General features: G+C 48.2%; 1 protein-coding gene across 1 annotated transcript in view; it reads right to left on the reverse strand.

Moving 5' to 3' along the window:
* The window catches only part of LOC148480476 (uncharacterized), a 44,457-nt gene that overhangs the window by 4,706 nt on the left and 25,988 nt on the right, over positions 1 to 13,763 (reverse strand). Inside the window, exons 6-7 of the mRNA XM_088454324.1 lie at positions 10,009 to 10,122; positions 1,698 to 1,802 (exon numbers count right to left, since the gene is read on the reverse strand). Coding sequence (XP_088310450.1) covers positions 1,698 to 1,802; positions 10,009 to 10,122 — 219 coding nt within the window. The remainder of the gene's footprint in view (positions 1 to 1,697; positions 1,803 to 10,008; positions 10,123 to 13,763) is intronic.

Below are 13,763 nucleotides of genomic sequence, written 5' to 3' on the forward strand. Positions count from 1 at the left end.
CATGCGATCCTAAGGCCACCAGTTGCCCATCACTGGTTTAGTGGCTCAAATTGGCTATGTTTATTTATTTATTTATTACCAGTTATTTATATAGCGCACACATATTCCGCAGCGCTTTACAGAGAATATTCGGCCATTCACATCCGTCCCTGCCCCAGTGGAGCTTACAATCTATATTCCCTACCACATGCGCACACACACACATACACACACTAGGGGTAATTTTGTTAGGAGCCAATTAACCTACCAGTATATTTTTGGAGTGTGGGAGGAAACCGGAGCACCCGGAGGAAACCCACGCAAGCACAGGGAGAATATACAAACTCCACACAGTTAGGGCCGTAGTGGGTGTCGAACCAACGACCTCAGTGCTGTGAGGCAGTAATGCTACCATTACACCGTCTGTGCTGCCCCAATGTTCTGCATTTGCCCCTTCAACTCAGACTTGCCCTCACATAGACAGATGGCGTGTGTCACCCACAGGAGAGAGAGAGATTTAATTTTATTTATCTGTACACAACTGCAAATACAGAGGGAACTGTGCGGGGTACAAAACAGTAATGGACGTTAACCACTTAACTGGCTAATAATTTCTCCATAAATTCCCCCCCCCCCCTCCCAAAAAAAGGATTTTTTTATTTTTTTATTTATTTTATTATTGGTAAATTATGTAAATGATAATAAAATTCTACTGGATTGGGATTAAATAGCCAACAAATATGCAGATGTATTAATAAAATTAGGTATACATTATTTTTTTAGAAAATCAACAATTTTGGGAAAAAATATTACAGGTAAAATAAACCTTTACAGTGATATAAAATGGTAGGAGGCAGCTACGGGGAGGTTCTTGTGGCAACAGACGGTTTGACTGAGCCTGGCAGCTACTGGAAAATTACCTTCCAGCAGCCGCAGTAGTCTCTGCCAGGGTCAGTAGTAGGACGAAGTGTCTGTAGTGTCAGGGACCAAGGGCTATGCTGGGAGAGCATGGCCGATTGTGGCTGCAAGCCACTGCGGACTACTGAGTACAAGGAGTACTGGGACTTTTTGTGTTTATTTGTGTTATATGCCTGTGCGTATCCAGGCCTAAGCTCATGTATGCTAAAGTGCAGTGTCTGCTGCCATTAAAAGACGCTGCTTTACAGAATACCTGCCTGTCTGAATCCTTATTTCTACACCCGTGTTAATATAATCTATATCTATCTATCTATATATATTTTAGTGGTTTCCTTTTTTTATCTGTAATACTACTTCTTATGGCCAGCAGTGATCGGAACACACTGGGTAGCGGAACCGAGTGCAGCTGAGTCTGAAGCCAGCAAGAGGTGGTCTCTGGGCTGCCAAATCTATGATGATATGGACACAACAAGAGAGTAGCCGTGGCTACTGCTGCGTCTGCAGTGCAGTCTCTGCTGCTCTGCTACTGCCGTGTGGGGGTACCGCCGGCTACCCGATCACTGTGGCCAGCAGTGATCGGGACAAATTGGAGGTGGAGCCACCGATGCAGAGGGGCCAGAGATTGGCAGCTACTGGAAGATTATCTTCCAGCAGCCACCCTGTGGGCGTGTCTGATTGGTCGATCAAATGCGACCATGTCAGGGAAAGCCCAGCTTGGCGTGGTCACATCTGATACGTCAATGTCAGGTAAGTGGTTAATACAGACATGATTGTGTAAGTTTATGGATTCAGTTACTCACAAGAGTTCAGATAGCTATTTTGTTCTTCTTCTGATTCGGGGCCATTCTGTATATTATCATCATATTTTAATCTTGACAGAACATCAGGATCCATGCCAGTGTAACCTAAAAAAGATGAAACATGGCAGTCACAAACACTCCTTCAAAAGCATGCAAAGCACAATTACATGGGGTTTCCACCTTCCCTTTCCATGCTTCCTGAAACTTTTACTAATCACATTTCTAAAATCTCTTTCCGGATTGATTCTGTGACTTTCAATAAACCCTTTATATTACATGATTAATTACGGCTTCTGGATACAAAACTGCGCAGTGGATACAATATACAAAAGGTACAAAACAGAATTGTGATTATACAAGAAAACAGACAAAAAAAAAAAAACCTGCCTGATATATAAAAGACTTTAGTGTTTTTCAGCTTCTGTGTTCTTTATAAAGTAACATGAACACTGCCTAGTAGATATTATTTATTGAAAAGTCCACAAAAAGAAAGTAAAAGCAAAGTAATAATAGTTGCAGCTGGGCATATAGAATGGCATTGTTTTGCCAGCGGCTGGCTGAAGAGAGGAAATCCCGACAGCGGAGGTAAGTATAGCTAACCCTCCCCTCTCCCCCCCTAACACTCCTTTAGGGGTGCCTTACCCTAACCTCCCCCCCTAGTGCCTAACCCTAACCTCCCCCCCGTTCGTGCCTAAACCCAACCCCTCCTCCCAGCACCCTAAACCGAACCATCCCGGGGGGGGGGGGGGGCCTAACCCTAACCTCCCCCCCGGGGGTGCCTAACCCTAACCTCCCCCCCGGGGGTGCCTAACCCTAAGCCCCCATTCCCCTAGCCTAACCCTCCCCAGGGAGTGCCTAACCCTAAGTCCCCCCGTTCATGCCTAAACCTAACCCTTCCTCCCCGCACCCTAAACGAACCCTCCTGAGCGGTGCCTAACCCTAACCTCCCCCCGGGGATGCCTAACCCTAACCCACCCCCCCTTCCCCTAGCCTACCCCGGTGGCTAAGAGGACGAGCAACCATACTTACCTCGTTCGGGCCGCGTCGTTCTGAATTCTGGCGTCGGGATTACGACAGGCATCGGTATCTTGACGCCTGTCATAAATCCCTAGCCGGCATTCCGGCGACGGGATTGTGACCGGCGGCCGCACATAACTACCTCCCGGGCATATACATACTAATAAACTAAAAAGATATCATCCTTTCAACGTATTTAATTAACCAGGTCAATATTCAAAATGTCTACAATGTAATGTTGACAGTTTCAGTATGTCAACGTATTCAGTCAGAATGTCAACATTTAACAAACCATCAACATGTCAAAATATCAACATTAGGTAGGTCTATATTATTAAAACAAAGGAGCGTTTGGGTTAGACTGCAGTTAAGGTTAGGGTAAAATAGTACTGTCAACATGCATAATCTTGACATAAATAGTTTAATGCAATTACAATCTTGTGGTTAAAAATATGACAAAAATATACAATTTCCCAATTTATAGGTGGGATATATATATATATATATATATATATATATATATGTATGTATATATATGTATATATATATATATATACATACTTACACACACACATACATACACATGTATAACTATATATATAGTTATACATCAGTATGGTTTCAGCAGGCTTTTTCCAACAGGTTGTCATCGTGATAACAACACTGTGCAACATATATTACGACTGAAGAAAATGGACAACGAAGCTGTATTGCTATGTGTCGCTCTATTTTAAGTGAGTTATGTAAACAAAAAGAAGGAGATCGTGCTAAAGAATAAATTGCTGATAACAAGCCAAAGTTGATTGTGTTGTATTAGGACACATTATGCACGTAAATATAATCAGACCCTTACTTGCACTGTTTACCCTTCACTAGACAGCTGGAGATAAAATAGCACACAAGCCATACTTGCCTAGTTTCCCAGGATGTCCGGTGAATCTCGGGTGGCTCTCCCTGTTGGCCAGAGGCAAGTCTCTATGAAGCCCCCTGCAGCTGCCAGCCACTTCCTGATCAAAATAGCTAGTAGGGACAGCTTAAATCTTTTCCGGCTGAATTACATCATCGTGGCCCTGTCAGCACTGTAAAATGCCGTAAATCATGGATATGTATGCAGGGTCAGGGCCACAATGGAGCAATAAAGGCACCACGCCCCCTGGGACCTCCTACCTGGCTACCCAATCCATGTAAATTATTTTGAAAAGAGAAGATCTGTTCAGACATTCAAGGAAAGAACACGGTGGCAGTCCAGGCAGAAATGTTATAAATTAACATAATGCTGCAGAACAATGTGATATAAATAAATCATAATATACCAAGCGTGCCGGCAGGAGAATGATGATGAACTGTGCATTCGGTCACTCATCTATTTGGTCTGGATGCCTAATAATATGAGATATGGTAAGAACTTACCTTTGTTATCTCTATTTCTACGAAGTCCATAGGGTTCCACAGGATACCTTGGGGTATAGGTGATGACGTCAGGCATCGGGCACCATAGAGTTAAGTTTTCAGCCTCCCAGGATGCACTAGGGTCCCCCTCCTATACCCCGCCCCCGAGCCAAGGCATCTCAGTTACGTACCAAGCCATAGGCCGGAGGAGGAGAAGGAAGAGAGAGAAAAAAGATCTGGACACACACAAGAATCACATTCTCACCAGAGGGAGACGGAAAAACCGGTGACCAGAGTAAAGCCTATCTGCAGCACAGGTGCGACAGAGCGGGAGTCCTGTGGAACCCTATGGACTTCGTAGAAATAGAGATAACAAGGGTAAGTTCTTACCATATCTCATATTTTCTACATCAGGGTCCATAGGGTATCCACAGGATACCTTGGGGATGTCCCAAAGCAGTATCCTTCAAGGGTGGGGACGCTCCTGTGCTGAAAGGAGAATCCGCCGCCCGAAGGAAGCATCCTGAGGCAAAGGTGTCAAACGCGTAATACCTCACAAAGGTATGGACAGAGGACCACGTGGCAGCCTTGCAGATCTGGACTGCAGAAGCGCCACGTCGAACTGCCCACGAAGGGACCCACAGACCTAGTGGAATGAGCCCTCACAGGATGGAACCGAAAGGCCTTCATGAAGATAAGCTTCTGAAATTGCCATACGAATCCAACCTGCCAAAGTTTGCTTTGAACAGGACAACCCTTTTTACGGAAGCCATAGAGGACAAACAAGGCATCCGACTTCCTAAACGAGGAAGTGCGGTCAACATAATTCCTTAAGGCCCGCACAACGTCCAAAGTGGCCTCACCCACTGAAAGATCAGGTGAGTTAAAAGCCAGCACAACGATTTCCTCGTTGATATGGAAACGTGAAACAACCTTGGGAAGAAATTCAGGATGAGTGCGCAGCACTGCCCTGTTCCCATGAAAAATCAGGAAAGGGAATCTAGAGGATAGAGCCCCTAAGTCAGAAACACGTCTGGCCGAAGCGATGGCCAGAAGGAAAATTGTTTTAGCCGTCAGCCATTTAAGGTCCACTGAGCCCAGTCGTTCAAACGGCGGACCCTGGAGAGCCCTCAGGACCACAGCTAAATCCCAAGGCGCCACCGGTGGAACAAATGGCGGCTGAATTCGAAGCACACCTTGCATAAAGGTGCGCACATCAGGGATTGTAGCAATCCTACGATGGAACCAGACGGACAGGGCAGACACCTGCACTTTCAGAGAAGCAAGGCGAAGCCCATGGTCTAGTCCCGCCTGTAGGAAAGCCAACACTCTAGACAGACGGAACTCCCGAGGTGCATAACCTCTCGGCCAACACCACTGGAAGAACGTATGCCACACACGATGGTATATTCTTGCAGAAGAAGGCTTCCGAGCTCTTAGCATAGTTCGTACTACAGAGCTGGAAAAACCCCTGGACCTTAACATGGCCGTCTCAACAGCCACGCCGTCAAAGACAGCCGAGACAGGTCCGGGTGAAGACAAGGACCCTGAGACAGTAGGTCCGGTCGTAGCGGCAACCGCAGAGGACTGTCCATGGACAGACCTTGAAGGTCTGAGAACCAGTGCTGCCTGGGCCACGCGGGAAATATCAACAGGAGCGTCCCTCCTTCCGGTTTGAATTTCCGGATTACCCGTGGAAGAAGGGAAAATGGAGGAAAGAGATAAGCAAACTGGAACGTCCACTGGACGGACAGAGCATCCACCAGAGACGCCTTTTCGTCTCTTGTGCGAGACCCGTACACCGGCAACTTGTTGTTGTGCCGTGACGCCATGAGGTCGATCTCTGGAAGACCCCACCTGTCCATCAGAAGTTGAAAGACGTCCTGGTGCAGGGACCACTCACCCAGATGAACGTCCTGGCGACTGAGAAAGTCCGCCTCCCAGTTGAGAACTCCCGGGATGAATACTGCTGATATAGCCGGGAGATTGCGCTCTGCCCAGACCAGAATGCAGGACACCTCTACGAGTGCCGCCCGACTTCGCGTTCCTCCTTGCCGATTTATGTAGGCCACGGTGGTGGCGTTGTCCGACTGGACCTGCACGGGGTGACCTTGGAGAACCCGCTGTGCCTGCTGGAGAGCATTGAACACAGTGCGGAGTTCCAAGATGTTTATCGGAAGCTCCTTTTCCGCCTGAGTCCATCTGCCCTGGAACAAGTGTGGACCCGTGACCGCTCCCCAGCCCCGAAGGCTGGCATCCATCGTCAATAAGACCCAGTTCGCCACCCAAAATGGACGACCCTTGTTGAGATGGGTCGTCTGCAACCACCAGGCAAGGGACAGGCAAACCTCCGGAGTGAGCACCATCGTCTGGGACTTTAGGCTCTGAGGCAGTCCATTCCATTTGGACAGGATCAATTGCTGCAGAGGTCTGGAGTGAAACTGGGCATATTCCACCATGTCGAATACTGACACCATGGAGCCCAGTAACCTCATCGCCGAGTGTAGAGACACACAGCGACTCTGCAGACAACTGCGCACCCTCAACTGCCAGGCAGAGATCTTTTCTCCCGTCACAAAGATCCGCTGCTGACTGGAGTCCAATAAGGCTCCGAGGTGCAGAATCCTCTGAGACGGGATCAGGGTGGACTTTTGCCAGTTTATCAACCAGCCGTGCCGTTGCAGAACTGGAGCTCTGGAGACCCTGCTACCAACAAAAGGTCATCCAGGTACGGCAACATGCGGACTCCCTGCAGCCGCAGGAACGCCGCCATGACCTTGGTGAACACACGTGGTGCTGTCGCCAGGCCAAAAGGCAACGCCCCGAACTGAAAGTGATCGTTGCGGATTGCAAACCTGAGGAACTGTTGGTGACGCAAAAGAATAGGGACATGCAGGTAAGCGTCCTGTATGTCCAACGACACCATGTAATCCCCAGGTTCCAGCGCCAGAATGATGGACCGTAGGGTCTCCATCCGAAACCGCGGCACCCGCAAGGACTTGTTGAGGGCCTTGAGGTTGAGAATCGGACGGTACGACCCATTGGGTTTCTGCACCAAAAATAGATTGGAATAGAAACCCAGGCCCCTCTGGGAGAATGGAACAGGCACTATAACTCCAGCCTGGAGCATAGTGTGCAAAACCTTCCGCAGTTCCATGGCTTTGTTCTGGTCTAAGGGAAGACCCATGGTGAAGAATCGGGATGGGGGCCTGTGCCGAAAGGAGAGGGCATACCCGTGAGAAACCACCTCGTGAACCCAAGTGTCTGTCGTAGTTGCCGACCAATACTGGGCGAACTGCAGCTGGCGACCTCCCACTTTGGGATCCCCCAAAGGGAGGCCCAGACCGTCAGGCCGCAGGCTTGTCATCAGACTTAGGGGCCGGACGTCTGGTACTCCAGGCCTGTTTCCTGGGCTTAGCCGATTTCTTGGGGCCAGCCTGTCGGGGAAAGGACTGTGCTTTAGGCCTACCCTGGGCCCTATAAGGCCGAAAGGACGTCGTACCCGAACTGGAAGGGACCGCAGCAGACGGGAGACATGCAGATTTGGCTGCCACCAGCGTGGCCACAATTTTGTCCAGATCCGGACCAAAGAGGACTTCTCCATTAAAGGGCAAAGCTTCCAATCCCTTTTTGGAATCAGCGTCCGCCTTCCAGGATCGCAACCATAAGGTGCGACGAGCAGCAACAGCTGCCGAAGAAATCCGAGATGTGAGGGTACTAATATCCAAGGCCGCTTCATTGATGTAAGTGGCCGAATCCCGGAGGTTGCCTACCAACTCGGCCTGTTCAGCCGAACAGTCGGAATCCAAAGACGCCTCCAGACTATCAGCCCAGCGCTCCATAGCTCTGGCTACCCAACATACGGCCATAGCCGGTCTGGATGCTCCCCCCCGCGAGGGAATAAATGGACTTTAGGCAGATCTCCACCTTACGGTTCGTAGCATCCTTCAAGGAGGACATGGAGGGCATGGGCAATGTGGCACTTCGAACTAGGCGTGTCACATGAGAATCCACCTGAGGGGATTCCCACTTACAAAAATAATTGTCCGCAAACGGATAAGCCACTGCTAAACGTCTTTGAGGCTGATAGTTTACCAGGATGTTTCCACGCCTCCTCTAAATGGTCTACTAACTGACCCGAAAGAGGAAACACTGTGGCATCACAATTAATATCCTTGAAAAAGGCATATTTGAACTTTGACACCGGAGGATCATAATCCTCAATAACTAAAGCTGTGCGGACTGCCCGAATAAGGCCAGGAATATAAACCTTAGACTTAGCGTCCGACTCTTTAGTACGGAGAGGTTCTTGAGTCAGAAAGATCCAGAATCTCCCCATCATCTGACGTCACGTCGTCATCCTCATAAGGAGCTGACAGAGACGCCACCGGCCGCAACACAGACTCCCCTTGTAACACGTCCGGAAAATGCTGTACAGAACTTGTCAGAGAATTAACCCACGCAGGCTCCTGAGAGACCTGAGGAGGGGAAATAGGGAGACTGTGGGGTACCATCAGTTGTCTCGGGAAACCCTGCATGGGTGACGACACCACTGACTGCTGGGACAATCCCATCTGTGAGAACACAGGTGGCGGAGCTAACTGGCCCACTAGGGTTGTAAGCGCTTTGGCGAAACAAGCCCAGGGCGGTTCCTGTACCGGAGCCGTGACAGTAATTGGTCGCGCCAATAAAAAACACTGTCGACATAGCCTGTCCGCGTTACCCTCCCCCTCCGCTATTGGTACCTTGCACGTAGTACACAGAAGCTGGAGAGGAAAATCACTCTCAGACATGATGGTAAGTATGTGACCCCTCTCACTGATACTCTTAGTATAGTGGGATACTGCCCTGCAGTCACTGCACCGCAAGGGCTTTAGCAGAAGAAGAGCAGGGACAGTGAAATTGCTGACAGTAGAAAGTGAAAGTACAGGCAGCAGACGCTAGCAGCAGTCACATACAATGCAAAGAAATCAATCCCTGCACTATCAGCGCTGATCCTCAACTACGCAGACACAGGGCCTGGTAGGACACAGCGCTGCATACACAGACCTGTTCCAACGGAGGAGAGGTATGCCGGGGGACCCAGACCACGATGCCACCGATCAGCAGCTTCCAGGAGCATTCACCATGCTTTTGCAAAGATGGTCACCGAGGAGCAGAGAGGAGGCCGGCCTGGGGGAGGAGCGCTGCCACAGGGCTAATCGGCAGGTGCAGAGAGAGCAGTGTGCAGCAGGGGAGGCGCTGGCTGTGTACAGGGAAGGCGCGCTCCCCTGGCATGCAATTAACCCCTGGGACGCCGCAGCGCTACCGCTCAGCTGCGGTACTCTGTCCCAGGGGGTAGTGGAAGCGCAGGTTGACTACCTGGCTCCACGCTGCAGCCAGTCCCCAGGGAGCCCCCTGCCTGGGGACTCTGGACCATGTTTCAGCGGGGACCTACCGCGGGACCCTGCTGCTTACCTGCTGCCCCCTTGAATCCGGCCATGGTCAAAAACATCTGGGGTCACCGCTAGCTGTGACCCCAGATGCTTACCAGCATCCCCGGATCAGTACCGGCGTTCTGGTACCGGCAGGGGTGTAGGGAAAACAGCATGGACGTCAGTAGTGACTGTCCATGCTGTACTTCCAGATGGGCAGCTACAGCTGCCTTGAAGAAAACTTCAGGGGCTATCCTTAGCCCCCTCTAAACAGGTGCTCCGACTCCGAGCTGCGATGCTGATGATCCGATGCTGCGTCCTTTGATGTAGCTCAGATCAGTAATGTATGCATGAGGCATGACGCCTCCTGCTGTATTACCCTATTACAGCGGGCCCGTTCGCCCCCCCCCTCCTTATATTTGAACAACAAAACTACAGCTTGCAGCAATATAATAGGCAAACCATGCATTATGTTAGAAGGCTTCGTTCACCAGTAGTGGGACTGTCGGGCTGCACCAGGTCGTCTGAAGAACAATGAGCTGTGTAGCGCATAACTTCCTCCTGCTTGATCTTCAGTAATATGTTTGGATTGACTGTGGGGTAACCTGAAAACATGGAAGCAATACATTAATGTACAGTGCCTGGAAAAGGTATTCAGCCCTTATACTGTTACATCTAACAGTGCAGAATTTACATTTTTTTTACATTGTGAATATTAATATATAACATGCAATACAAATTCCCAGTCCCAACAAAAAAGTTCACTGTACATTAAAGTGATAAAAACTTTATCATTGGAAAATACTTCATTCAAGCCGCAATAGTGACTAATACAGCAAATAGTCTTTTCATATAAGTCTCTATGAATGTTCAGCACTGAGCTGGAGCAATATTTGTAAATTGTTCCATGCAAAAACTCTCAAACTGCGCCAGATCATTTGGGAAGAAATGACGGACAGTAAGTTTAGGCTTTAACACAGATTTTGGCACTAAGTTAAGGACTCTGACAGGGCAGCTCAATGACATCTAATTTTCCTTCCCTACCAGTTTGAGCTTTTGTATAGGGGAATATTTTCATTCAAGATTTGGCTGTAACGAGCACCAGTCATCTTCTCATCCACCCAGACAAGACTGTCAGCCTTGGGCACAACGACCATAGGTGCTAGGGGTGCACCTGCTATGGGGCCCAAAGCTGAGGAGGGACCATTTTCCTTGTCAAAGTTACATGTGTTATGGAATCAGTATGTAATACCGTAATCCTGACAGCGGCAGCCCGGCAAGGGTGAAAATCCTGAACGTCAATTAAGGTAATTACCGCTAACCTAACCCCCCCTTAGGGATGCCTAACCCTAACCCCTCCTACACCCCAAGTGCCTAAACCTAACCCGCCCCTTCCCCGCAGCCTAACCCAAGTCTCCCAGGGGGGTGCCTAAACCTAACCCCCCTTTCCACTAGCCTAACCCTAACCCTCTCGAGGGAGGTACCTAGCCCTAAGTCGTCCCCCCCCACCCCCGGAAGCCTCCCCCCGCACGGCTTTTCACACCCGGTGCCCGGCTTACCTTCCATCGGGATGCCGGACATCGGGCTCCCGGCGTAGGTCTAATGACAGGCGTCGGGATTTCGACGCCTGTCATTAGTGCCTTGCCGGGATTAGACAGTCTGGAAGCCGGCGGTCGAGATCTTGCCAGTCGGCTTCACTATGTTATATACATTCTTCACCATTGAGTGGTACACATAGGGGCCCTTACAAACTTTTGCTATGGGGTCTTCAAATATCTAGTTACGTCCCTGCTGCTAGCCCCTATGGCTGAAGAGTAGCTACCACCGCCACACTTTGCGCTTAGGCTGATGCTAGATGGCTGCTGGTGTGCAGTGCTTGGTTTGCACGACACATTCGTCTAAATAAACGATCAGACTTTCTGCAGGTTTATGGGAATACCTTGGAGATTATGTACATGGGTGAAAAATCTTATATTGCAGCCACCAACTTCTGTATCTCAGATGGTGTCGCAGTGTGAAGTTTCCCTGATAAGTGGCCTTCTTGTACGGCAACTAATTTCAGTGGGACGGCCTAATACAGGCAGTGTGGCTGTTTCATACTTCTTCCAATTGTGTCTTAAACCCTTCCACAGATTTGTGACGCTCTATAATCAGATCTCCGACTTGTGTGGAAAGATTTCAACCCCCCCCCCCATTTACAGTTGCGCTTCTATCTTGCTATATGGTGACAGCGAGAATTTTAGATTTATAAAGAATTGATGATAGATGACCCACTATAATCTAAGGTAAACAGAGTAAAGACATGAGGTAATGGAATTGAACCTTGTATTTATGAGGGGATAAATACTTTATAAGCATCAATTATAGCAGTTATTGAAAAGGTACTAGAATATTTCCTAGTGATATGACCACACTTTCTAGATCAGCGCCAAATAACAAAATCTGACTTCAATTTAAATTTGTGGGGATTTGTGGGGATTACATTCCCAAGGCACTGTGTGCAGTTTACCCTTATGAAAAGTCATCAAAGGCAGTGGGAAAATAAGACTATAGCACTAGATTGTTAAACTACTGGGGATTCTCATGTAAACCTTTTTTTAAAAGATACTTTGAAGAATACAATGTTATGGTATTATATATGTACATTGTTCTATACCAAGGTGTATTTCACATCACATTCTTTCTGCATCTGATGGACAGGTGCCTCACATCACAACTGTGCTGCTGGGGGACTTTGATTATACTACTATCTACTGTATGTAGGTCTGTGGATTCCTGCTGGCCCCCATTCTGCTCCTCACATCAGGTCACTGCATTCATCATCACACCAGTAACCAGCTCACAGTCTCCAGTCACAATACGCTCTGCATCTGCTAGCATGAACTGTTTTTTTATGGTCTCTATATCCCACCATCGGGAAGGACCCAATCTGCTAGCAAATTTGTACGAAGTTCATGATACATTTACAGAGCTAAAGATGGGGCCCATCCACACTGGGAAATATTTCTAATTAGTAAGTAAACCCCTTTACAAATATAGAGTCTGTAAGAATAGTAATTTCCTCCAAGGGGTGCTACCCGTAACAATCGTATCAACATGAACTGCTACATGAAAGAAGGAATGGGATTGATATACAGGCGACTGCACAAGCCCAACAGGAGGATATCTTGACTCGGGCTGGTAAGTATTCTAACCCTCCTCTCCCCCCCCCCCCTAACCCTCCTTTGGTGGTACCTAAACCTAAAACTCCCGGGGTGGTGCCTAACCCCAAGTTCCCCGGGGGTGCCTAATCCTAACCCCTCCCTTCCCCTAGCCTATCCCTAACCATCCCCGGGGGGTGCCTAACCCTAAATCCCCCCCAGGGGTGCCTAAATTTATCCCCCCCCCTGCAGCGAACAGTTAAGACGTGCCAGACTTACCTCGATCGGTCCAGCGTCTGTCTGCCTTCCAGCGTCGGTATTTCGACACCTATCGTAAGGCCCATGTCGGGCTTTAGACGTCGGTATTTAGACCCGCGGCATTCAGTCTGCCGGTCTAACTGCCTCCCAGGAAAGAAGTATTGTCTAATTGCAGTGCCCTCGTATATTAAAACTTAACTTTAATTTAAATAACTTAAGAAATGTGTGTATTGGAATTTAAATTGCAGCAAAATAAAACAAGAAATATACAAAAATAGTGAGCAAAAGTAAATTGTAATTAATACATTAGTGAGTGATCGTATTAGTCAGCTCTGGGAACATTTTATTTTCAAACCCTTGATTGCACACGGCTACACCTATCTAGGCAGGAGTTGGATACGACGTTGACATTATCGCCGTCTGCAGAAGGGAATTGATTGGTGCGATTTTAAGGTCACGACGAGAAACATGTAACAAAAAGTGCTGCGATCCAACATCGTGTTGAATTGAATTGCCCTCATAGGGTTATCATTAGGCCACAATGTTAGGCAGTACCTGTAAAGCTGCATACACGTAAAGCTTATCTGTCTAACCAGCCAACTAGTTGATTGGTTGGAATGAAAATCTGGTAACGTATGAGAGTAACTGATGATCAGCAATTTGCTCCTAAATGCCAGAATACAGATGAAAATGGTCGTCAGACAAGTTAAATGTTTGCTCCAAACAATTTGTTCAAACAACAGTTTTTGTCCATTTTCCAGCATTTGGGAGTAAATTGCTGATTGTCATTTGCTTTCATACTTTACCAGATTTTCATTCCAACCAATCAACTAGTTGGCTGTTTGGAC

The sequence above is a fragment of the Taudactylus pleione genome, unplaced genomic scaffold (assembly GCF_031769625.1).
Source record: "Taudactylus pleione unplaced genomic scaffold, aTauple2 ptg000612l, whole genome shotgun sequence".
NCBI classification, from domain to species: Eukaryota; Metazoa; Chordata; class Amphibia; order Anura; family Myobatrachidae; genus Taudactylus; species Taudactylus pleione.